We start from the raw sequence: 22,568 nt of genomic DNA on the forward strand, positions 1-22,568 counted from the left end.
TAAAAAAGTATAAACAAAAATATAAATAGGTGGACTACCATTTAATTTGTATTTCATGTCATGTATTTTCATTGGCATTTTAATTTCAACCCACCCACAGAGCCACACAGTTGGCTAATTTCTTACCCTCTTAGAATAAATTAATGATGACAAATGATTTGAGTTTTTAGAAAGGTGTTTATTGTATTTTTCTTTTTATTTTATGTGGTTTTATTTGAGTAACACATTGCTCAGTACTCTATAAAAGATATTACTGGAAAGACAGCCCTTTCCTTTGAAAGGGTGAAATGAAGGAGATGACGAAAATGCCCTGTCAACTTCTGATGTTGTCGTGATGACTTAAGAATCAAGGTTTGAACTGAGAATTGGCTAATGGTGCACAAGAGGAAAAGAACTGTACTGTTGGTAAAGAAAGGGTAGGATTACAGTGCAAATGCACTTGAGGGAGATCTGCGTGGAGGTATACTACTGACTTGTGTGGACTGGCCTAGGTTACCATGCTCAATCTACACTTGTCACATGCACCGCAGCTCTGTGGTCTAGGAAAGACTAGGTAGTGCATTCATTATCAGTATTACTGTCCCTTTTAAAGTACAATGCTGGATTTAAAAAAAAAATGACATAACCATCCAATATAATAAACAGCTTCAACAAATAAACACATGAAACATGTAACACCAGTGACAACAGTCTAAGCTAACAAAATTATTAAACTAAAATGAAAAAAAAAATGAAAGCCTACCCATGGTTTCTACTCAGCACAAATGCCATATAAAATGAGACTCTAGGTAAGATACCCGTAACCTCAGACCAATTCTGGTCCAGAGCTGTGAAACCATCCGACAGTATTGGTTTGGATGAATAACTGAAACACAAGGATAGACACAGAATGAATCTGACCCAGATAAAGAGATGTGGTGTCATGGATCAAAAGGCAGAGAATGTCTGGTTTGGGGTGTTGAGCGAATCTTAATCTGTGGGGATATTTTATAGTCAGGGTGCAGGCATTATGCACATATGAAGTCAGTCATATGAACGCAGAATCATTGAACTAAAAAACTGAGTTATCTAGTTCTCAAATGGGGATGGATGGCACACATCAGGGAGGAAATACAACATTTTGTCCTATTGATCTACATTAAATACTGACACTACAGTAAGCAGCCACTCTGTGCCATTATGATTCCTTTACAGTGTATTTTGTTCAGGGTTGTGCACACTCCAGTTCTAAAGCACCTCTTTCCACAACTATACTGTCAGTACGTCGTGTAAATACTATGATGCCAGTGTTGAAACTGCAGGAAAAGAGATAGACCTAACCTCAAAACTATCCTCTGCATGACCAGCTATCCCTATACATATTATCTCTGATCATGACAGTTCTCTTACATACTGGAAATTCGCAAAGCTTTTTAACACTGCTGCAACAGAAACCGAGTCATTTTGATAAATTACCAGTGCATTCCATTTAAACAGAAATCAGGTGAATTTAGATTTCCATCTGGAAATGAGGTGGTAGTATGTTTACAATGCAATAGGGGGTATCTGTGGACAGAGTATCCGTGGGGTTTACAGAGCTGAAAGGATGATGACACTTTTTATTACTTTCGTGCATTTCTTTTGAGGAAAACTGCAAGTTGCCCACTGACCCACACTCACATTCTTTAAGATGTCTTCTGAATTACATTCTGAGACCTTGTTGTATGATGAGACATGCTAAACTTAATAGCTCACAAGTATACAGTTATAACATCCAAAGTAAATTTTAAGAGGGAACCAGATTAGATTCAGATTAGACAGATGCATGCAAATCCAGGTTTAGCTGTAATTTATGAGGAAGTCTGCAAAAAGGTTCTGTGGGTCAGCTGTCTCCTCCAAAGTGGAATAATAGTAATACAATAATTAATTTCCAGATTATAAAACACTTTCTCAGCTGTTGTGCATCTACAGTGCTTGGGTCCCCTTGTGTCAGTATAAGACCCCCTAAAACTTCGAACAGACACAAAAGAATAGAACCACCAGACTTCCAATGGGCGCTTCCATTGACCAACACTCAATAGACCATTGTCTCTCCCAGTGTGAGGTGGGTAGCAGCAGCCACTCAAGCTCAGGAAACGATGGGGAGAAGAGGCACGGACAGTTTCTTCAGACCTCTCTTCCCCGTGTTGGCAGGACAGAAATCTGCTCAGACTCAGCATGTCTCTGGGTGCAGACTGATGTCTGTCAGATTAATACTATGAAAGGAACTTTGCAAAGGGAGGAAGAAGAGTCCAGGGTTAGATTTCGGAAGGTCAGGGTCACTGTGTAAAAGACCATACACGATGGCATTGGCAAAAAAAGTCCCAAATCAAAAGGTATGAACCAGAAGATAAAGCCATTTCTTATGCACCCCCTTTCTTTTACAAAGACCCTGCAATGATTCACCCAAGAAAAGGCCTTCTCTCCATGGTAAAAAAAAGAGAGGTTGGAAGTTGGGGGTGGTGGGGTCAGAGCGAGTGTGTTTGGATGGGTAGGGATGTGTTGTATTCCTTGGGTAAATTGGAGGTGGTAGGATATGCAGTTTTGCAGTGCAGCTTGGCTGTTGGGGTCGGGTGGCAGTTACACAGCAAGGGGTCCACGACGGGGGGTATGTTTGGGGCTCACGGTCTCATTGTCAGTTCCCTGCTCCTCCAGATTGATGTTACTGGTGGAGGCATGGTGAGGAAGGGGGCCCCGGCCATGTCGGTGCATTCCCAGATATAACAGACCTGAGAGAGAGACAGAGAGGGCGAGTGCGTGCGAGAGAGATTGAGAGAGATTGAGAGAGAGAGAGAGAGAGAGAGAGGGCGAGTGAGAGAGAGAGAGAGAGAGAGAGAGAGAGAGAGAGAGAGATACCTCAGCCAAGCATTTAAGTCTACCCTGCATAAAAGCAAACACCCAATCCCCTGTGAAGGTAAATAAATCCCATTCTGCTGCCAGTGTAAGCACAATCAAGGTACAGGGGTATATGCATAACACTAAATGGTACCAAGCCATCTAGATATAAACAGTAATATTTTGGGCTAGGTCAAGCATTACCTTAAGAATATACATCTATGACTACGGTTCAAGTCTAATCTTTTTCAGGTTGCGTATTTCAACCATCTAAAAAACTACAATCAGTAACACACATCCAACGTAGAATAAATTATTTAGCATTGTTTACTCTCCACCTGTCACACCACATGGTCAGGTGTTAATCTTTAATGGTAATACAATGGCGACATTAGGTTCCTTCACACATAACTTTCAGGTTGTGAGAATCAGAAGTGTGACGAGTGTGGCAATGACAAAGCAGCAATATACCTCCTGTTGTACAACGTTGTTCAATGCAAAAAAAAAAGCATCAGAGCTTCTGTCGGCTTCCATCTCTTCTTTAATAATTATGCATATACCCCCAAAGACAACAAAGAACATAACGACTGAAAAAGCAATCAGACATGCAGCATTTATATCGGACACTATTTCTAATAACTCACAGTGTGCTCTAATACAAACATTTTGTAACAAGTGGGGTAAAATAAAGGTAAAATGAGGGGGGGGGGAAGCATTGCTGTAATGAGGTGGATTTATACACTCCAGTTTTTTGTGACCAACTCTTAACCTCTGTGTTGCCATACCTATTCTTCAATGTGAACAGGACACGAGTCCACAGCTGTCCATTCCAAAGAGAGCGAAGGGAGAGAGACGGACATACAGGGAGACAGGAAGAAAGATATAGAAAGTGATGGGGAAGAGAAACAGAGAGAACAAAACACATTTACAGCACACACAGAGAATCTGTTGGAGAACCACTGCAGGGGGAGGGGTGGGCAGGGCGGGGCACTGGGGCAGTAAATGGGATAATTGCTAGGATGGAATGGTGATGTTTCAGCTGTGATTTCTCACACCACCTCTCTCACAGTGTATGTGCCCGATGGGACAAAAATTCCTGTGAAGGTCTTATACTCTAATGCAGGCACTGACCCGTCTTCACCACCAAGACTAATGTTCCTTTTTAAGGACTAATGATTGGACATGGTAGTTCGAAAAAAAGCATTTGCCATTTAACTGAAATTCAAACAGAATATTGTATGCTGCTTACGCTGCATAAATAGGTCAAAATTGGAATTTAAGTTGAAGTAGAATTAGAACCCAGAGCAGTTATTAAAAATACCTAGTTATTAAAGAATGATTAGAATTCAGTTTCTGCTATTAAGTACAAAGGAATTAATCTCCACATAGGCGCCACACTGCAGTGGAGAGAACACCTTACATTCCATTCCAGCAATGACCAGAGTAAGATGTAGCAGATGACCGTATGGGCAGGAGAGGAGGAGAAGGAGGAGGAAGGAAGGGGCAGAGAAATAAAGAAATAAAAAGCTACAGTTCAGCAAAGCGACTTGGAGCTGGCAGACACTGAACATGAACTTGACTCTGGGATGGACTGGACACAGACACCCAGGCACAGACATCACACTGAAAACACTGATTCCACCAGGGGGAGAAGAGGGAGGGAGCAAACAGCTACCATCTCACTTCTAATAAAACAACAACAACAACAGCAATAACAAGATAGGAATGAAGAAAAGTGAGACTTCAAGAACACAGATTGTTTTTATTTTTTTGCTGGATTTAATTAAAAGTTGATAGTAAAATCAACTGATTTTCAGAATACTATTTAATCCCTCAGTCTGTCAATAAGTATGTATTTTACCCTTACCAATGCCATCATTTGACCTCTTTCCTGGTATAAAAACGATTTCCACTTAACCAAAGATGTTTCAAAAGTGAGACTTTATTGGTGCATCTAGGTGTTTTGGATAAAATATTTTGACCCAGACGAAAGGGGGACAGAAGTAAAACTGAACTGTATCGTAATCCCTATCTCCTTATTGTGTGATTTACATGAGGAAACATTCTATCCCATAGTTGTTAAAGCAACTAAATCCACAGGGAATACTTCTTATCGATGAAATCAATTGACAGTTGCCACCATATTTCCCCTCCCCTCCCCACCCTCACCCCACTCCACTCTCATCCATCCAGGTTCCCCTTATCTCAGGAAGTCCATGTTCAAGAGATTGCCACTCACCAGCGAATCGGCCTTCAGGGCACTGCTCATTGTCCAGCCCTGTCAAGCAGGGGGTGTCAGACTGGCCCTGATTGTTATTGTCAAATTCTGGACAAGGCACCTCGCTCCTCCTCCGCCCACCTGCAAGCGAGGTCAGAGGTCAAACAAGAGCAGCCAGCCACAGCAGAGCGGACAAGGAGGCAGAGGTTGAGCGGTGCAGCGGGAATCCAGAGCAGTCGCTCAGGCTAATGCAGACACAGAGGCTGATGTGTGGAAACACGGATGCGCAGACATGCATGCAAACATACACATACCTGTATGAAAAAAAAGCAAACCAAAAAAAAAGGATCAAAGTAACATTCTTATCCTGTTCCCTGCTAGCAGATAAAAATAACTACCCGTTCTGTGATCAATTCCAAACCAAGTTCCGTGTGCATTTTCCTCAGTTTTACAGAAATTGTAACTCACAATTCTGGAATTCTGGCATTGGCACATATCAACGCAGAGAATGTAGACAGAGACATTACAGGAGATGAGGGGCACTCTAAAAAGTAAACATTATGATTCACATCCAGACAAAGAGAAACAGACATAAATGCTGATATAATGCTCCCAAACACAGACAGGTACCAACAGCCCACACCAGCGCAATCACAAGCATGCACCCTGATAAACACAGAACACAGACGCACAGGCACTGTAACACGCTTGGATAAGTCATTATATTGCCTCCATTTAAGTAATAATCTTAACACAAACAGAATATGAAATGCAGAAATGCAGTGTTTCATTGGCAGTCAGTATAAGACAATCAGTTGTTGAGAGTTAAAGGCATCTGTCACAGTGCTGTAATTCTGTGTGTGTCTGACACAAGGCAAAGCCTCATGCATGACAGTGTTAAACAAGTATTCATCTGTGGCTAGTGCATGGGGAGCTATGAATGAGCATGACAGAGTCTTGTTACGCAAACTGGAACACAAGTCTTTTAAATGAAGCTAAGACAGCCATTTACAAACGTAAAAAATGTACAAATAAACATGAATCAATTTAAGTTGACCATGCAAAGCATAGAAAAATGCAATGCACAACTTAAGAGCATGGCCAAACTGAAGGATTAACCAATAAATTATTCTTTAAAAAATGTAGTTCTGTTTTAATTTTCTATGTGAAAAATTCTCCATTGACATAATGTCAGTTTTAGCAGAAGGTGCTGTTATTACACTTCCTAGGCCTTAATAAATTTCCTTTAATTTTTTTTTGGGATGTGGCGCCACCTCCTGATCTGTGTTTGATAAGACACCTACTAAACCATTATCACTGCCCTGTTGCATTTTGGCAGCATAATGTTAAATGTAACCCTGCACTAGATTTTCTTCCCCTTGATGGCCCAAAAACTGCTTGCTGAATTTTACTAATCTGGATAAGTGTTAGTCCATTCTATTATCACAGACAAATTTACTGGTTATTCAAAAAATCCACAAGATTGTTTCCTGCATTTTTTTATTCCAGGGCATCCAATGTGAAGCTGTTTATTTGGAGAACAGCGTAAAAATTTAACACAGAAAGATCAGAAACCTGAAGTGCTAGAAAGTGAGTGATAGAAAATTATAGAGAAGTGACAGAAAAATGAAACACATTTGTTCACAGCCATATCGAGAGCCAAGGCTTTTTGTATTGCTGGGCATGATATTAGCCCAATTCTGTTTATAAATGTCCACATCCATGATGAATCAATGTATTAAAAATGGAAGTATTTTAGTGCCACGTGAAAAGGCATTTGATTAAATTATGTCCTATCTATCCATGTTGATAAAAATGCTAACCCATTCAACCTAATGACCCAAATGACCCAAAACAACCTGCTAGACCCTCACCAGTCTGGCTTCCGATCCTGGCACTCAACAGAGACTGCCCTCCTGGCTGTGACCTCATGCATCTCCTCTGTCCTGATCCTCCTTGACCTGTCTGCAGCATTCGACACGGTCAACCACAAAATACTCCTCTCCACCTTGGCTGAGATGGGCATTGCTGGGACCGCCCTGTCTTGGTTCACTTCCTATCTTGCAGATAGGTCCTACCAGGTCACCTGGATGGGGTCTGCCTCTGCTTCTCATCCCCTTGTTACGGGAGTACCACAGGGATCTGTACTGGGTCCTCTGCTGTTCTCCATATACACCACATCTCTTGGTTTAGTTATTAATTCACACGGCTTCTCCTATCATTGTTATGCAGACGACACGCAACTCTTCTTTTCTTTCCCCCCCTCTGCCTCACAGGTTGATGATAAAATATCTTCCTGCCTGGCTGACATCTCTACCTGGATGGCCAGCCACCACCTGAAGCTCAACTTCAACAAGACTGAGCTGCTGTTCTTCCCATACAAGACCTCCCTACTACGTGAGCTCTCAATCACGGTTGATGGCACCACAGTGACTGCCTCTCATTCTGCAAAGAGCCTGGGGGTGGTCCTGGATGACCAGCAGGACCTCAAGGAGCACATCAAGGCAACATTACGGTCCTGCAGATTCCTTCTGTACAATATCAGAAGGATTCGACCATACCTGACTACGTACTCCACCCAGCTGCTCGTCCAGGCTACGGTGACCTCTCGCCTTGATTACTGCAACTCACTCCTTGCAAGCCTGCCAGCCTGTGCCATACAACCACTACAGATGATTCAAAATGCTGCTGCCCGACTCATCTACAACCTTCCCAAATTCTCCCACATCACTCCTCTGCAACGGTCACTCCACTGGCTACCGGTCACTGCCAGGATCAGGTTCAAAATCCTGACCCTCGCCTACACTGCAGCCCACGGGACGGCCCCAATCTATTTACAGGAGATGGTTCGATTCCATACGCCTGCTCGACCACTCCGCTCTGCAGCAGCAGGGTGCCTTGTACCCCCTCCCACCCAAGTAAAGGGATCACAGAGCTTCTCTACCCTAGCTCCCCAGAGGTGGAATGAACTCCTTGTCCCTCTTCGAACCTCTCCCTCACTACCCATCTTCCGCTGTGGTCTGAAGACGCATCTCTTCAGACTAAACCTGGACTAACTACCACCACTCTGTATATCATTTCACTTTAAATCCCCCCCTTTCATGACACTCATGATACATGTACCCCCATTACAGCACTCTTTGGTAATTTGTATTTGTCCTAATATTGTAGCTTGTTCTTCTCCCTAGTTTGGCTTGGCATAAGTTAGGTCAGAATAGTGTTCACTGTGTGAACTAAACTGTGTTCTTGGCTAGAAATGGTTGTATGAAATGGGTATCGTATCTTATTGAACCTGTGTTTTGTAGTTGTCCATGACCATGAAATGCACTTTTGTACGTCGCTTTGGATAAAAGCGTCTGCCAAATAAAAGTAATGCAATGTAAATGCCCTGGGGGTATGAGGAAAATTAGTGAATAGTGAAAAGAGTTTTGACTGAAGGCCCTTCCAATAATTAGTTATCAGCAAATGTACAGTCAAAGCTGAGGTCTCATAGTTACCCGGTTCCTGGGAGGGTGATGGACAGTCTTCTTCTGTAACATCATTGCCCTGTATGAAGCAAACAACCACTGAAATACTCAGAAAACTGACCGTGGCAGATAGAATGGATTTTTGAAAGTGCCGTTGGGATAATTTGAGAAAAGAAGCCTGTGCTTTTTACCTCAGAGTCCTGCTCTTCTGCCACTGCCGCTAAAAAGTTATGTTCATTCATCTCAACAGGTATTTCCTGAAAAGAACATCATTTTTCTTATTAATGTTTACTGAATATTTAAGTTAAATTCAAGAGTGTTGTCATTATGACTACAAAGCTTTTGTTTGCAGTGTAAAGGACTAGTCACCTATGTAACAACTATCACAAAAGGAGTTTGAAGAAGGCTATTAAACTGAAGAATTAAAGTGAATTGAATCTATTTATATCAAAGGAATCCCAGCTCACTTACCCAAGAATTGTGAAAGATCACACCTTACAAGTGTCAGGGATGCTTTGCATTATCTGCTATAAACTACGGACAAATTGTTCAGGGAAATCTAATGCAAATTTACAGGCACTAATTCAGTATTAGTCGAATGCTGAAGATGATACCATTTCGAACAGGCACTGGGGCCATCTCCCACTCACCTCTTCCTCCTGCTGGGATGGTCCCCGGCTCTCCACAGAGGTCTCTGGGGCCTCTCCCTCTGCCCCAGCCAAATAAGAGCCAGACATGGAGGACAAGGTGTCAGTGCTGAGCTGGGAGTGCTGGCTCTGAGAAGAGGCCATGGACATCACAGACTGGGCCAGGCTACTGCTAACAGGGTCTGAGCAAGGACACACACAGATAAGCACTCATGCCCTTGTCTTATTCACAAGTTACACACGTACACTCAGGACATGTGCCCTACCTTCAGGTGAGGTGATAGTGGAGGATAGGGGTGTCCCAGTACAGGAGGACTGGTCAATGGCACCAGAGGATGACAGGGTCAGGTTCTCACTCTCTGGAGTCACACCACACTAGGGGCACACCATGAAAAGTCACAAGCACATATTAGCCCTTTTTATTTCCTTTTCAAAGGAAAGAAAATCTGTAGAAATAAGATGAATGAACATAAAATTTAGTGAATGGTGAAACTGGACACAGAACATTGTAATCCCTCATAAGCAAGAGGTGTTTCTACCTCTTGCTGGTCGGCAACCATCTTCCTCCGACATGCCTGGACCTCTGACTCACTGCACGACTTCTCATCTTCCTCCTCAGGAAGTACAGAGGAATTCTGGGAAAGGGACCTGCCAGGTTCCCAAGACACATCACCATCAGAAACAGCACAGCTTTGGATCAGCACACCCTTTCTGATCCAAAAACAAATACTTTTGTAAACATTTGGAAATAAAATCCTGCCCAAATATATTTTTGTCTGTTCATAATGTACCCTTGATATGAAACCACATTATTTTTTTTAAAGGCATTGTATAGAACACCCAGGTAACATGGCATCCAGGTCAACGACTGGAGCACAGAAAAAACAGAAAGATAAAGTGTGGAAGTGACTCACTTAGAACCACTCTTCTTGAGCTTCAGGCCCTGGCTGGAGTCAATGGAACGTTCAAGAGGCGAGAGAGAGCGGGCAGGTTGGGGATGACTCTCATTTCCATACGATGGCAGGGTCCCAGAAACATGCCCCCCAGTCAGGTTTTGTAATGGGGGGGCAGATGGAGACGGGCTGAGAGGACCGTTGAGGGCCTCCAGAAGTGACACAGCCTCATAACCAGGTGGAATGTGTTCAGAGGCCTGGGGAAGAGCACAAAGTCAGGCCACAGAAGCCACAGGCACTTATGAGAGAGGGTGGATTACCTTGCACTGTAAATTACTGACTTACATCGACCAAATAAAATAGTCATGCTTTCAATGTCTATAATGGCTGATATTATGACTGGTTAAAATCAGTGAGTCATTGAAGGCACATAATGGCTCCACCCATTTTTCCAATCCACGCAGCCCATTAGTTCATCACAGAAAAGCAAACAGTGAAACTCCAGCCAAAGTGCATACCGAGTGCTCCTCTGAGTCTGACGTCTGGGAGGTGATGACAGGGTTGAAGCCTGAGGGGGTGAGCGGGCTCAGCTTTTTCCTCATTGCACGAATCTGCAGCAGAGCTCGAAAGGCTGGTGGGGGAAGGGAGAGGGTGCCAGAGCGTTCACATTGCAGGCAAGATCATGTTGCTCCAGAGTAATTAATTATTTTGCGCTTAGCCAATTATCCGGCAGTGCTGTAGCAGGCAAGGCAGTTGCTGACTGAGGAGAGACTAAGGCATTAACACAATGTTTCTTTAGGATATCCAGCATGCGTGGGCTCCAGATGGATCCTTACGCAGTCGGCAGATGGGGCAGCAGTTGGCCTGGTAGCGCAGCGTGTCTGCGCAGGCATTGCAGAGGCACAGGTGTCTGCATGGCAGGATGAGGGTGTCACGGACATCAGAGAGACACACCACGCACTCCGCGCTGTTGTCGCTAATCTCATCATCCGCCACCTTGAGGGAAGGACAGGAACAGCAACGGCAGCTTCAACAGGGGAGCCCTTACTATACAATCAGTTAAAAGGTTCAAGAGGACAATATGGCCCCAAATGAACCTTGAGGGACAAGCAATTGAACGTGCCTCGATTCAGGTATATTAAGTGTGCTGAGGGTGATGTTTACATTTATACCTTATTCTCCTGACTGTTGTATTTGTTCTCAATGCCATAAATTTCCTGAAGAAGGTAACTGACACCATCCACCTGAGGAGAAAATAATCTTAAGCATCACCTTGCAAGTATAAAAAGTTAATTATTGTTAAAACAAAATCACAAGGCATCATATGCGAAAACAAAACCTGTTTAAACCTGTTTAGGAGAAATTCTAACAGCACAAAAATCTCAATGTGTTTACTCCAGCACTGAGTCTACACCTGCTACACCTCAGTATTAAGCGAACACAGAATAATCCAGGTGGTCCAGCCATGCTGGGCGGTGGAAGTTGGAAAGTTGGAAAAGTAATGAAAAGTGCAGAGAGCAGGATTAAATTAAACGGAACAAGCACAAGGAATTTGCTTTTTCAGCATGAGAATGATTTAGATTAACTAGGAACTATGACAAAACTCCACAGAACTTTCTGCCAGCACAGAATTAAAATGTTGGCTCCAATGAATGGCTTTCAAGTTCAGTTTTTATCCTCAGTAAATTAAAAAAATAAACACCCTTTTGTGTTGACTTCCATGTAGAGATACGCAGCTTCTGTTCATTGTCCTCGGTGAAATTAAATATTTCCATGGCTTTCCAAGTATTCGCATTTGTTTCTCTGTTTGTCTAATTACATTTACAAAAGAATATTTAAGAACTCACACACGACAGAACATGCACTTCTACTGCTTGGATTCCAGTTTTTCAATTATCAGCATTTTATATGTACAAGGGAGGTTGCAAGAAAACCTCATAAATTACAGTATTACATAAATTACATCACAATATTACCCTTCACCCTCAGGTCTACCAATCCCAAGTTATTTTAGAAAAGGACACAGATGCTGTCCAGAGAGAACAGAACTCACCACTTGTTTCTGCTTCAGAGGTTTCACACAGTAGCTTCCGTCCATGTGCTGCAAAGAAAGAATTTCTTAGCTACATTCATCCAGAAAAACCACCATCAACATTTCCTTATTTGCCATGATCAGTTTATCCTACATACTGCATAAGATAAAAAGCCAATAACCCACACACCCACTTCAAATCTAGATAACGTCCTGGTAATGAAAGAAACCCAAATAAAATTACTTCTTGTGATAAAACAGTGGTGTATTGAACCCGTAACATTTTCCACACAGTCCAACAGGCCAAAAAACACAAAGTTCCTATTCTGGTATTTACCTTCTCAAAAGTGGCAAGGAGTACATGTGAATGACCTAAATGCTCTAAGAAAGAAACATGGTTTAAATTAGAACATAAAATTTACCGATAGACATCCATTTCTATTATTTTCCATGCAGTAAATACAGAATGAAATATTTATTTATGCACATTTACTTGTGCTGAAATGTTATTTAGCCATGTAATATTTAATATTTCAGTTGAAGTAAAAAACCACCCATATGTAAATGTGCACATTTTCCTTCTGTAGACTTTTCAGAGTGCATATGTTTAATCTCCTTAATGTAGTTCCCCATTAAGTGTCAATATGTTGTGTGTTGCATGGTGCAAACTGTTTTTTGCCTTTTATTTAATAACAGTCCCGTAATATCAAATTTTATATTCTATTTGATTCATGGTGCTTCTCTTAAACTATAGCCTGAAAACCTACTGTCATCACAAAGCCGACTGTGGAGCACTGTGTGACAACTTGTTTCTAAATTGTTATACAAAGACTGTTTGTTTGATTCCTTGATTGATAATCTGTATCAATGTAAATAAGGCATCAAACTCACCTTCCCCCTCATCCACCACTGCCTGCACTACCATGGGGTAGATGTCTTTGTCCATGTCAAACAGAAGCTACCAAGAAAAAGTGATAGTTTGTGATGGCTCGCTGCCCTTGGACGCCACAAGTGCACATTGGTTACTGCTATATAGATGAAAAGTATTCATATTCTCCACTGTGTCTGGATTTTTATCATGTGATTTTAATTATAAATCAAATAATAATGTGATACAAGCGGCATAAAAGAAGATATGAATAACCACATATTACGAAGTCCTTCCAACCACACATCAGCCTCCACCAAACGAAAAACTCCTTTTTGTAAGTGATCCATCCCAACTGACAGCACAGAAAAGTGCAGAAAAGTACCTCTTCATCACCCCACTCTGAGAGGTTTACAGAGTGAGAAGGCAGACAAAACTGCTGGCAGACTCCTCTCTTGAAGTGCACAGTCTCAGACTGGAGAGAGCTATCCTGCGGCAGGTAACTACAAAAATAAATACAGATGAATACACATTTAAAGAGCTCTGATGCAAAACAACAGCTTGCAAAATGAGTCATTACCGTTTCTGTGTGCAGTAAACAGCAGATGTAGAGAGCAAACACAAAAAATGCCAGAAAGGAAGATAAAACACTTCTGAAGAGGAAGTGTGAGAGGACTACAAAAAGACAACGCAACACCACACACCACACAATAACCCAAATTCTCTCCATGTCCCTTAGTGCCCGTATTCTAACTTACACAGGCACGCCATTGTGGAACTCCTCTATGGCCTGGTAGAATATTGTAATGGCAACTTGAGTGTCAGCGTCGAAGGTGAACTCCACATTATAACAGGAACGGCCCTTCCCTACGTCCTCTCTGGGCAACTTCACATCCTCACTGCACCTACGTTTTCAGAAACACAGATACAAGACCCATAATATCAGGGAAAGAGAAGACATTCTTTTCAATCAATGTATGTTTACTGCAGTGTTGATAGCCAAATGCTCAGACGTTGCATAACACAATAAAACAAACAAAAGACAACAGTCTATCAGAATAACCGACTGCAAATGCAACTGCTGTCCCTGGTACTTCCCATCAATTAGCTCCTATTATGCCCCCCAGAAAGAGATTAGAACGATGATAATTCCAGAATACAGGGAGATAATAAAAAAAATAAAAAATATAAACACAGTCACCAACAATTATTGTCATCATCACTGTCATGTGATGCGTAACTTACCGCACAAGTCTCAGTGTATCCTTGCGTATGTTTATGAGGCTACGCAGGGTCTTAACTGGTTCCTGAGGTGGAGGGGCAGCATAGGGGAACTGGAAAAGGGCCAAACAAACCAAACAATCAAAAATAATTTTATCAGCAAAGAAGGATGATTGATTTAGTAAAACCTGGATTTTTTATCATGCAAGGTCTTAACCTCAGGCTAATGAAAGAAGGAATTTGTTAGAGGGATTTGGTCCCAATTCAGCAGGAGTACAAATACAGAATGTGTGGATTTACTGAGCAGAAAATATGAACTCGATATAAGAGGATATGAAAAATGGAAGTAGCGCTATATGCAGTCTGACAAAAAGAGGGGCTGGGCACCATTCACCCTTCATTCAGGGGATCCTGCTTTTGTGCTTTTACTGCCCACACTCCAGCTGAGACCAGATGTGTCTTTACTGCTTCTGAACTGCCCCATTCATGGAAAAAAAGAAGTGAGAGACTGCTCAGAGCAACAGTGCGCTTTCAAATGCACACGGGAACTTAGTGAGCACACAGCAGCGTATTTAAGCACTTTTTTTTTGCTTCTCTGAGTTCTTCCTTGTGTTTCTGCATCGGTGACCGTATTAGCAAGAAAAGACTTTTGCATTTTGTTTATTTCTCTACCCAGTCGGATTAAAGCCTTCATTAAGACATGGCGTTAACAGAGTGATTCAATGGTAGTAAAACTAATATGCAGTTCAAATCCGGCACAGAGATAGGAAATGAGGAGATGGGGGTGTGCAGTATTTTTGCCCTTCTGAGACCCTTTCTAAATAAATACTTATGCACTCAGAAGTGAAACAGAACAGTGTGGCAGTAAGAAGACAGGGCTGCATTTTTCTAAATGGGAAAAAAAAACCAAGGGGCCCTCAGGGAAGTCCATGTGCCAGAAAAGCTGTGAGCCTGTGTGGACCTGTGGGTCAGGACTGGATGCATGCCTGCCTCTCTCAGCTCCTCCCCTTTCTACCCCCTCCAACCCCGCCCTTTCATCCTGCCTCAAGTCCCCCCTCCTTGAAAGCTTGAATATGCTGTTCTGTATTACCACCAGTAAGCTGTTGACTAAATCCCTTGAAATACCAGCCAGCCTGCTTAGACAGAGAGCAAGCTGTTGCACACACATACATGCAAACACACAGATCTATTCACACACATACATATATCTACAAATGTAAACAAGCCTACATACAGGCACATAGAGCATAGAGCCACAGCTATACAGGGCAGCTTCAAAGATATTCAGTCTGATACTCACAACTTAAGCAGAAACACACAGGAAATTCCATACATTCTGCCGGCTTCCTTATGCGACTTACCCATCTATTTAATTAACCAACAGTTTATTGTAAATGTGACTGCAAATGCAACATATGATGCGGCAAAGAGACCCAAGATGGCAACCACCCTTAACCCCTTAAGTCGCACCAGCCTGTATTTGAGCCCGAGTGGGTTTATTTACGTTCATTCCATTCTTTCTTTACAGTGAAATTTTCTATCAATCTGGTTACAGGATACACCATTTGAAAGTGTTAAAACACAGTTATATCTCTATAAACTATTTTATGATCACAATGTTTTAGTGACAACAATTCCTTGTTTTGTAATGTGGGGTGGCAAAACAAACTTATCACGACAAGGATCATATGCATAATAATTAGCCCCAAAACCCCGTTAACTCAAAGAATCATCGATAAAATGTTCAATGATTACTTCTCTGGAGGAATTATCATTGTTGTCCATTTCGCCATTGCATACACACAGAAAGTATTGTGTGCATAGGAATTTTCTGCGATTTATTACAGAAGTGGTTAAAGGGATAGTCCAACTTTTTGGGAAATTAGCTTTTTCCTTATCTTACCCATACTTAGACAAAAAGTTTAATACAAATTTAATAACTCCAGTCCAGTACAAAGCTATTTCACAATACCTACAGGCTGCATGCTAACTATGCTACCACTTTGAATGGCTTTAGACAGAAACAATGTTAGCTTTGCTAAGTTCAGTGACAGAAATACAAACATGAGTTGGGGGTTGCCAGGTATGTGTGTCACTGACTGTAAACTTGTGCTCCCACTGCAGCCAATAGTGCTGCATTTGCTGCCAACCCCAAACTCTTGTTTCATGAAGTGCTGCGTGTCTACTAATTACTGCACCCAATGGATGGATAGATGGTTATTTGTCAAGTATAGTTCTGAATTTAGCTGCCTCCAAAACAACTAAGATCTCACTTTCCTGTTTCTATTTTTACTCGTTATAAACAGAAGGTGCAAGTGTAAATACCTAGCATGCAGCCCATAGACACTGCCTAGAATTCTTGTACTGGATGCACAGGGATGAAATTGGTATTGATATTATTGTCTAACTATGGGAAAGATAGTCGTAAAGCGTTTATCCCAAAAAAATAGACTATCCCTTTAAATTAGTGGGCAGATGGCTGAACCCCAACTACAGCATGATGGCTTAAATCTATGAGAACTATCAACTTACATGAAAAGAAACTAAGAGCTTATTCTTTAAATTCAAAATACTAGCATATACTTGTATTCCCTGCTTCAAGTATGCCATTGCAAAACATGTGTATATGCCTTCTGTGAGTTGAATGAGTATAGTAGGGACTAGAAGGCTAGTTCTTACACCATACAAACTACAGACCCTGTTGTGCAACAGGAGAATATGAGCTTGTTCTTCCTCTTGGACTGAAGGGAACTATAATAGATTACAGGATTAACAGCATCGTCTGGATTTCACATTGAACTACACAAATAGCATATGAGATAAAATACATTGATTGGCCAAATATTGGCCACTGAGCACAGGCTCATTGCAAAAGTCTTTAAAGGGTCACCTCCCTTGAACCAATTGCTACGGACTGGAATTTATTTCCACTGTTCCGTTTGGGCCCCCAGTTTCAAATCACTGTCTGTCCTTATATGGTAAACAATTTGCAGGTAGAACTGACAGACGAAATGAGAACAGCAACAGAAAAATTGTTAAATAGTTTGGGGCTGTTTTAAAGCACTCAGTATTTTTTATGTAGTAGTTATTAATACATTAATTCTTTTAAAATCATATAGTTATTTTAAAGGGGTTGGGATTTAACAGCATGCCAGAGCCATTTACACAAATCTATTAGCCCTCAGTCAGATTCTTTTATCAATAAACTTTGGGTTTCCATAAAATCATGGTTTTATGCTAATCTTAGCAAATATAATGTGCAAGAAAAGGTTAAAAATGCAAAAACAAACATTGATTCCTTAATTTATCACTTGAAACTCATTCAGCACTATCGGCAATATTTTTACTACATTATCAAAATATCGTTAACAAATCAGTATAAATACTGAGTGACTTGAGGTAAAATACCATGCATAAAAACCAACTGATACACTCCACCTCAATATCTGTACATATTTTGTCTTCTAAATGCCAAAATGTTAAACAGTATTTTAACTGGGGAAGAATATAAGTGAATCATCTACATACAGGAACTGGTCTGTTCCCAAGGAAGTTGAGATCAGTGTTCTCCCCAAACAGATAGCCTTCTGGGTGGGTGGAGTCAAACTTCTCCCCACCCATGATGAAATGGCTGGCAAAGTAGCTACCTGTAAGAGACGAAGGGAACAGTGAGTATATTTAGATACTTATTTGCCCCTCTGGAGCTTGGTGTAGCATGTTTCCTCTAAAATTAGTGATGCAGAAACATGTTTCATAATGGACCACACCACAACATTCAGCACAGTTTTGTTGACAAGCATACACTGAGAATCATACATAGCACAGTAATGGGGAAAAAGTAAATAATGAGAAGTGCATGCAGTCAACATGTAGTATTCTGTACTGCTGCTTTAAAAATGTTTAATTTAATACATTGTATTTATTTTGAAATTTAGCTAAAATTATGCCACAAACAGGAGTCCAACTTGGAAAGGGTAAGAAACAGAAGCACAGGGGTAGGCAATGGCAGTTTATCAAAATGAATATCTAATCATAATGGCATGCACAGGAAAAATGCATTTATTTTAAGGAAACTGAAAGCAAATTAACTACAGCCCTCTCAAGTGTAGTTGTTCCAAAATCACACCTACACATGATTTCTTGGGAGTGATACAGGAAACACAACAGAAAAATGTAGGTATCTGATTTATGTGTTAATTAACTGTCATGTTTTAACAAATAATAAAAACAGCCGATGTCCACGTTATGATAATTAGTAGCATGGGCCTTGTTGTCAATAATACCCTCCATTGAGAGTTGCCCCCACTTCTTTTTGTGCTCCCATACAGGAAGCATTTTGCAATCCATAATAGATGGTCTCCTCTGTCACTGGCTTTTGCCTTCCCTTAAGCTGAATAATTCAGTCCTGGAGCTCCAGAGGTCTAACATTCCAGAACCTTGTTTCATCAATGACAGGCAAGCATACAAGGCCAAAAATTGTATTTACCAATCCTCAGCACTGAGGTCACGCAGGTTTATCATAACATTAATATTACTTTTCACAGTTCCGAACATTTTTTCAAACATTTTCTTTTCTGTTTTCACAGCTAAGAATAATGGGAGTACCTTTCTGGCATCTGTCAAACATGTGCACACAAACCACTAATCTGGCTGTCCGCAATCAATGAGACCCACACATCGATGGATCAAAGAAATCTGCCTCAGACCTTACCAAGGAAATACTAGTTGCTTTCTTGCCTAATCACCTACAGGCAGAACAGCCTGATAATGAAGGAAGTTGCAATTACCCAACACAGACTTTTTCCACTGATTGCATCTATCCTATAAAACATGTCCTTCAACACAGGCCACCACGGACTAAAAGATGATAGTACATTTGTTTTTTCTTTTTTTAATCCTTGGATATTTGGCTTTACTTTTTGGACATTAATATCAAGGTTTTTACTGAAAATGTGCTCCTCAGGATGGTATTGGTGTTCATAAACCTGAAACAAAAACAATTTCTGAGCAATCAATGGCGTTGGTAAAATATAAATAAATGGCCAATAAACAATTGCTTTTGATACTGACAATGTTAATCATATTGAACATAATATGCAGCTTATTCTGTGAATTTCTAAGCAATAAAACCTGCAATGAATGACATGCTAACCTGGAGTTATGTTTAAAGACCTGATCTTTTAACCAAAGGATGATTTCCAGGTGTGTATGGCATTAACATGTACACCTGTTTGACTTGGCATAAGTTAAGTCAGAATAATGTTCACTGCGTGAACCGAACTGTGTTCTTGGCTATAGATAACTGTACAAAATGAGTATTGCACCTTATCAAACCTGTGTTTTGTAGCTGTTCCAATGACAATGACATGCACTTTTGTACATCGCTTTGGATAAAAGGGTTTGCTAAATAAATGTAATGTAATTTAATGTAACCTGAGTAAGGCATTTGCCCTGAATTGCTTGAGTAAATACTCAGCAGCAGCAATGTAATCTATGCAAGTTGCACTATTAAAGGGTGAGTAAATTTAATGCATAAAAACGTGTGGCAACATTAAAATGATTTGTGCACCATTTGTTACATTGGCAAGCAATTCTGTCTCAATTGGCATTAAATAGAAACCTCAATCGAACATGGTATATGTGAAAGTGTACTGATGGTGCAAACAATAAAATAAATTCTTCACTTTTTAGAGGAATCAATAGTATTTAGGGCCACGACACCCACATGAGGGAGGGAGTCTCCCTCTATGGAGAAATTCTCTCTGGATCTTTTACTCCTTGACTTTTTGATAGCAAATCCTATTGCTTCAATATTGCTCCAATATGGATCTAAATTGGAATTAAACCAATTTAAACTATCTGAGTGTAAATGCTACACAGCATTTACCATACATCATCCCACATGAAATAGAACTAACTGCACTTCAGTTCCACCACGACGATTGCACTCTTCTGCCCACACCAATGCTATATCATCATCAAACTTTAATTTTCCTTATCTGTTCATTCATAGTACTTTCTTTAAACTTCTGGGTTAGTGATTTATTGCTACAGTTTTTTACGAAATGCAGTCTGGAAAGATTCTCTGAAATAATTTCTTCATATTTCACAATAAAGAGATTTCTGATCAGGTGTTTGGCATGGAGGTCTAAATCTTCACCATATACAGCCACAAGGCCAGCATATGATATTTCTCCCTTTCTTTGTCTCTGATCTCCAAATTCTCTTCAACAATCTGACTGAGGATATATATATATATATATATATATATATACACACACACACACACACACACACACATATATATATATAGTTGAAGATATAACTGAAAACAGTGCAGCAGTGTCTATTAGGCTATCAACCGGTCAATGCAACAGAGTGCTAATGCTACTGCAAGTACAAGTAGGCCTACAACTAATATTAGTACTAATATTGTCAATAATAATTTTAGAAATTATAATGTTTAATGTTTCAAGGGGGAAAAGCTTATAGCCTCTCAAATTACGCCCATACACATTAAAAAGCGTACAGCTTTATCAACATGTCTATCAAACAACAGATCACCATTTTATGCTGAAAGCACTAACAATAATAACAACATGCATACAGCCGTGTGGAATCCGCCATCTGTCTTAGTCACATTACAATTCATGTGAGATTGTGCAGCGCATCATCATGGACTTACCGGATTTCGGCGGATATCGGTAGACAGAATTAGAAGGAATGTCGACCTCTTCCACACCAGCATTTTGCCTACTCGTCAGAGCTCCCATTTCCACACAAATTTAAATTCAAATTCAACAATTCAAGCCACCATTAGGAAGTTTAATGTGAAAACCCTATTGCTCCCTTTTCTGTAATCCTGAACACGACGTCATTTTCCAATTTTTCGCTTTAGTGTTGTTTATTTCGTGTCACCTACTTCCCTGTTTTGTTTCTTATTTTAAGTAAGAGTACTTGTACTGGTATGTAATAAAAAGCCAAAATCAGCCACGCATTTACCTTTGCCAAACAACAAGCAAACCTGCAGTGGTTAGCCTACTGCAGGATACAAACTGCGTCCTTTTAGCTAAGCGCTTTATTATTCCTCGGCTCTGCGACGTGTTCTTCTCCACACTGCGGCGTGTTCAGAGACACTTTTGAGAAAAAAGAAACACCCTAGGTTTTACGAGATATTGGTCTCTTACTAATGATTGTTCCCATTCAATGTTACAACAAGATGCTCGGATCTATTGCAGTCGGTACCCAACCTCCGACTGTCAAAAGACGGCTTTAATGGCTACCACTGACGTCAAGTCAGGATCCGGACTCCAGGTTTTGCGCAGTACAATCCAGCTCCCGGTTTGCTAACTTGACCTTCCCGGAGTGCTGGAATGGTTCACTGCAGTGCGGGACTCAGTAATAGTGTTCAGTGGATAGTATTTTCCCAGAAGCGAAGTAAAACCCACTCCTGTGGGTACCACGCCAGGTTTTAGCTTTCAAAAATATGTGAACGTTATTATTTTAATAACAAATGTCTGTGTCATAAACATGATATATTAAAATTATTATAATTCCTAGTCACAGATATGCTGCCCACCACTTACCAGACCGAAGCAGTACAAAAAGTATTGCATGCACGAATATGTATGTACTACAAGCATGTATCATTGTAACAATAACACTCTCTCCATGATAAACATTCGGGCCTATAAAACAGTTTAAGGATATCGAATGCCGAGAATTGGCTCAATCAAATATATTTCACGTGCTAACAATAGGCTATGTGAATTACCCTAGCTATCATGCGAACTAAAACGACTAATTTATCAAAATGAACACAGCAACATGAAAGGTAATATATGCATGCAACCAGTTATAATAATAATAATAACAATAATAAATATTATTGTTCTTGTTATTATTATTATTATTATACATTCATTATACATTATTAGTATTATTATTGTTGTTAGACCGATAATAATAACCACAACAACAACAATAATAATAATAATAATATGACATACAGAAGCAATAAGTTTGTTAGACAACTAAAATAAATCGAACTCCGTGTTAAAAGAATGGGGGCTTAATAACTGAATATATTAAATGAAAACGTGTTCAACGGGGGTCAAATTCAACTGTACAACGTTCCTTCTAAACAAAAAATACCCACCAATACCCCTAACGATTGGCCAATAAATGGCCATACAGGGAATGTTTTTCAACATTTACAACCAATTGGAATGATCCTAGAATGTCTGCAGTGTCCAATCCAAGATGATATGTCGCTGAGAATTACGTCACTCTAACAAAATGGACGTTACTCTATTGGCCAATAAGATATCTGTGCGTTTAATTTCACCTACCTCCCTGTCCAATGAGAA

At 40.5% G+C, this 22,568-nt stretch overlaps 1 protein-coding gene across 3 annotated transcripts; it reads right to left on the reverse strand.

The window, feature by feature from the left end:
* Positions 1 to 157: 157 nt before the first annotated feature.
* On the reverse strand, positions 158 to 21,546 carry rnf157 (ring finger protein 157). 3 transcript variants are annotated; one of them, XM_064323168.1, is made up of 20 exons: positions 20,885 to 21,545; positions 17,728 to 17,846; positions 14,224 to 14,312; positions 13,737 to 13,883; positions 13,364 to 13,481; positions 13,002 to 13,068; positions 12,448 to 12,491; positions 12,132 to 12,179; positions 11,251 to 11,322; positions 10,915 to 11,074; positions 10,597 to 10,709; positions 10,100 to 10,335; positions 9,725 to 9,833; positions 9,452 to 9,560; positions 9,189 to 9,367; positions 8,730 to 8,795; positions 8,569 to 8,617; positions 5,093 to 5,212; positions 3,639 to 3,673; positions 2,610 to 2,747 (listed from the first exon to the last, which is right to left on the reverse strand). In XM_064323168.1, exons 1-19 carry the CDS (start codon positions 20,970 to 20,972, stop codon positions 3,639 to 3,641), a joined length of 1,968 nt encoding a protein of 655 aa, XP_064179238.1. In that variant the 5' UTR covers positions 20,973 to 21,545; the 3' UTR covers positions 2,610 to 2,747. The 3 variants fall into 3 exon arrangements, with proteins under 3 accessions (XP_064179239.1, XP_064179237.1, XP_064179238.1); XM_064323169.1 differs by lacking the exon at positions 3,639 to 3,673 and having other exon boundaries at positions 158 to 2,747; positions 9,189 to 9,247; positions 20,885 to 21,546; XM_064323167.1 differs by lacking the exon at positions 3,639 to 3,673 and having other exon boundaries at positions 158 to 2,747; positions 20,885 to 21,541.
* Between the last annotated feature and the right edge of the window lie 1,022 nt (positions 21,547 to 22,568).

The sequence above is a fragment of the Anguilla rostrata genome, chromosome 2 (assembly GCF_018555375.3).
Source record: "Anguilla rostrata isolate EN2019 chromosome 2, ASM1855537v3, whole genome shotgun sequence".
NCBI classification, from domain to species: Eukaryota; Metazoa; Chordata; class Actinopteri; order Anguilliformes; family Anguillidae; genus Anguilla; species Anguilla rostrata.

Excerpts from the sequence above, each read along its gene's own strand:
- rnf157 (XM_064323167.1), bottom strand. The coding sequence starts at position 20,972 with ATGGGAGCTCTGACGAGTAGGCAAAATGCTGGTGTGGAAGAGGTCGAC. Across the intron at positions 10,336-10,596 it reads CAGACTCAGAGGAGCACTCG|GCCTCTGAACACATTCCACC; the intron begins GTATGCACTTTG and ends GCTCTTCCCCAG. Across the intron at positions 9,834-10,099 it reads CTCAAGAAGAGTGGTTCTAA|GTCCCTTTCCCAGAATTCCT; the intron begins GTGAGTCACTTC and ends GGAACCTGGCAG.